Source organism: Buceros rhinoceros, unplaced genomic scaffold, assembly GCF_000710305.1.
Source record: "Buceros rhinoceros silvestris isolate BGI_N320 unplaced genomic scaffold, ASM71030v1 scaffold36596, whole genome shotgun sequence".
Classification (NCBI taxonomy): Eukaryota; Metazoa; Chordata; class Aves; order Bucerotiformes; family Bucerotidae; genus Buceros; species Buceros rhinoceros.
This window is the reverse complement of record NW_010418733.1, coordinates 1-2677: the sequence shown is the minus strand read 5'-3', so window position 1 is coordinate 2677 and position 2677 is coordinate 1. Positions and strand designations below refer to the sequence as shown.

The following is a 2677-nucleotide window of genomic DNA, read 5'->3' as shown; positions in this document are numbered from 1 at the left end:
CGGGTCCCAGCGAAGTAACCGCAGCTGCCAAGGTTTTGATAGTATTTGCATGTGGGAAACAAGATCAAGGTTTTACTTCGCAGCGTTTGGAGAGGCAAGATCCCCCTCGATTTTAAGTGACGTGGTGTGTTAACTCGTGAACCGCCTCCATCCGTCTCTGGTTTCTGCAGCGGCTGTAGTGACTCAGCCCAGCCGCAGTCAGAAGGGCGAGCGCAGACTCTGCTGGCCTCCAGCAGCACCAGCCTCCCCCACACCCTGCAGCTGGCGGGGCTGCTCCTACGCCCCGGCTCACTCGCAGCGCTGCGGACTTCCTGTCTGCAACGTGCTTTGAAAGTTCGAAGAAGCAACGCTTCAGAAGCTGACTGGATTTCACTGCCGTTTCACCCACGCTTCGGAAACAGAGCCCTCCGCAGCGTCAAGCCACTTTTCTCTTCAAGCCCTGTTCCCACAAAACGGCAAGAACACCGACTTCCAGTCACAAGGAGTAAGAAAGAAACGGGAGTAAGTGTTGCTGTCTCCTCCCTGCCACCCGCTCAACTAACAGGGCGGCCCCTTGCGATTCCCTTTGCTGCTGCCACCTGCGTCAAGGGAAGCAAGCACCAGACCACGGAGTTTAACGCCGTGAACCGGAGCCTCCGCAGCGAGCGGCCTGGCAGCAAGGGCAGTTTCGCAGCGGTTCCTTTAGGATTTCCCTTTTCGCACACGGTTCTGCCTGGTAACTCCTCTTGGTATCAGCAGCGATCACCCAACTCCAAGGACTGTGCTCCCCAGTTACCGAACCAACAGACACCGCTCATCAAAGAGCCAGAGCAGCCTCACCTTGAAACACAGCGCCAGTTTAAACTGAGGTTTTACGAAGACAGTAAGAAACTGGCATCTCACCTGGCCACCAGGAGAGCAGGCAGCCGAACAGCCTCTGAACCACCTGGAACACCCCGCACAGCTCACAGCAGCACAGGCACAAACACGCTAAGGGCTCTGCTTCACGTGCGTCACAGTTTCAGCTGTTTTTCCTCCCGTTTCAGGTTGTTTGGGTGTTTTTGTCAACAAAAGCAAAAAGCAGCAAGCAGAAACCAAGCCAGTGCTCAAAGATGCTGTCGAGCGTTTGGGGTTTGCTCTGTTTCGTGAGCTGGCTGCCCACACACGTTAGCACTGTAGTACTCCTCAGGCCCAGCCCCTCCACGACCCAGCGCAAGGTCATGAAGTTGTTCTTACCTGCAGAATCACTCTGGTGTCCTCTCTACTGGAGCTCCCATCAACTCGAGTCACTCGATACTCCAGCCACTGCTGCACAACAGCTTTCTCCTCCGCAGTGCTCCCAAGCAGCTGCTCCTTCTTGGCCTGTTTGACCAGGTGGGCAGCAATAGTCATGAGTCCTGTCAGACCGGGACCGCTGTTTGTCTGGAGAACGGGAACCTGGCGTGGAAACAGGGGTGCAACACTGAACACCTCGTCTGCAGAGCGTCTCTGTAAGGAGAGCTACTGCTTGCTCCCAGTCCCTCCAAAGGGGCCATTAGGGTTTAGAAGAATTCATACCAAAGGTAGTAAAATGCAGATAAAAAAAAAAGAGTTCCCTTTTTACTCTTTGGGGCAGTTTATTTAATATTCTTACGGAAGAATTGTCTTTAAACACACACATGGGGACAAACCACGACACCTTTGGCTCCAGTTAATCAAGTTCTGCCAATAGTCTAAGCCTGGCAGAAATCTCACTAACTCGCTTTTAACTTATTTCCAGGTTCAGGGCTCTGACTCGAGCCCGCCAAGGCAGCAGTGTGCGCTTCTCTCGGAGCGGGGGGCAGAGGCAGACGGGCTGAAGTGCTCACTAGTGCAGTCCTTGAGGCTCTGACAGGAGCCAGCAGGTCACCAGCATTGGAGGAGGACAAGGCGACACACCTTGAGCTTTAACCATGTCTTTGTTAGTGACGTTAGCACTTGTCAAACGGCAGGAAAGGAAACTAGAGGGAAAACCATTAAGAGTCGGAAAGAAAGTGAACGAATCGGCCCTCGCTGCAGCAGACTAAAGCCCCTTCACTCACTCGTGGCATCGAAGAGGATAAACTGCTTAAAATGCAAAACTTTCTGGTTTTTAGGCATACGGCCCCACAGAGCAGCCCCTCTACGTTCAGCTCGAACTAACGTAAGGTGCAAGTTTAAAATACAACGTTCACTCCGCAGCTGTACCAAGTCTTTGAATATTATTCAATTTTTCCACCGTCAGAAGGACTATAGATAGAGCCAGTTACTTGATTTTCCAGACTCACGCTTCACAGCAGCAGCTGGGCTGTTAAATGGTTCAGGAAGCCTCTGCAACCAACGGATGCATATATCGAGATTCAGATCATAAAGAGCAAATAAAGCCAGAAAAAATGCACAAAAACCTAAGGGAAGCCCAAAGCTTCTTTCCCCCACGGACCTTCTCCCAGAGACACACGCACACATTTGTGACGCTCTCAGCCCCATGGTAGCGTTCAGGCCTCAAGCGCCTTTTAAACCATGGAACTTCATGTTTAAAATATCACGACATCTACTTTAGAAGAGCAAAACATTTAAAGGAACGGCTCGCCACGCAGTGCACTTCTGATACCAAACCCGCATCTTTTCCCACGGGTTTAACCGCACCGGCACAAGGGTAACTGGCACCGGCAGCAGCAGAAGGGCAGTGCTGCAGGAACCA

At 52.2% G+C, this 2677-nt stretch overlaps 1 protein-coding gene across 1 annotated transcript in view; it reads right to left on the bottom strand.

Annotated features, from left to right (window-relative positions):
* Window positions 1-1416, bottom strand: part of EEF1E1 (eukaryotic translation elongation factor 1 epsilon 1) — a gene marked incomplete at its 5' end in the record, with an annotated part of 11645 nt that extends 10229 nt beyond the window's left edge. The window contains one exon of the mRNA XM_010138647.1: window positions 1216-1416. Within this exon, the coding sequence (XP_010136949.1) occupies window positions 1216-1416 (201 nt within the window). The remainder of the gene's footprint in view (window positions 1-1215) is intronic.
* Between the last annotated feature and the right edge of the window lie 1261 nt (window positions 1417-2677).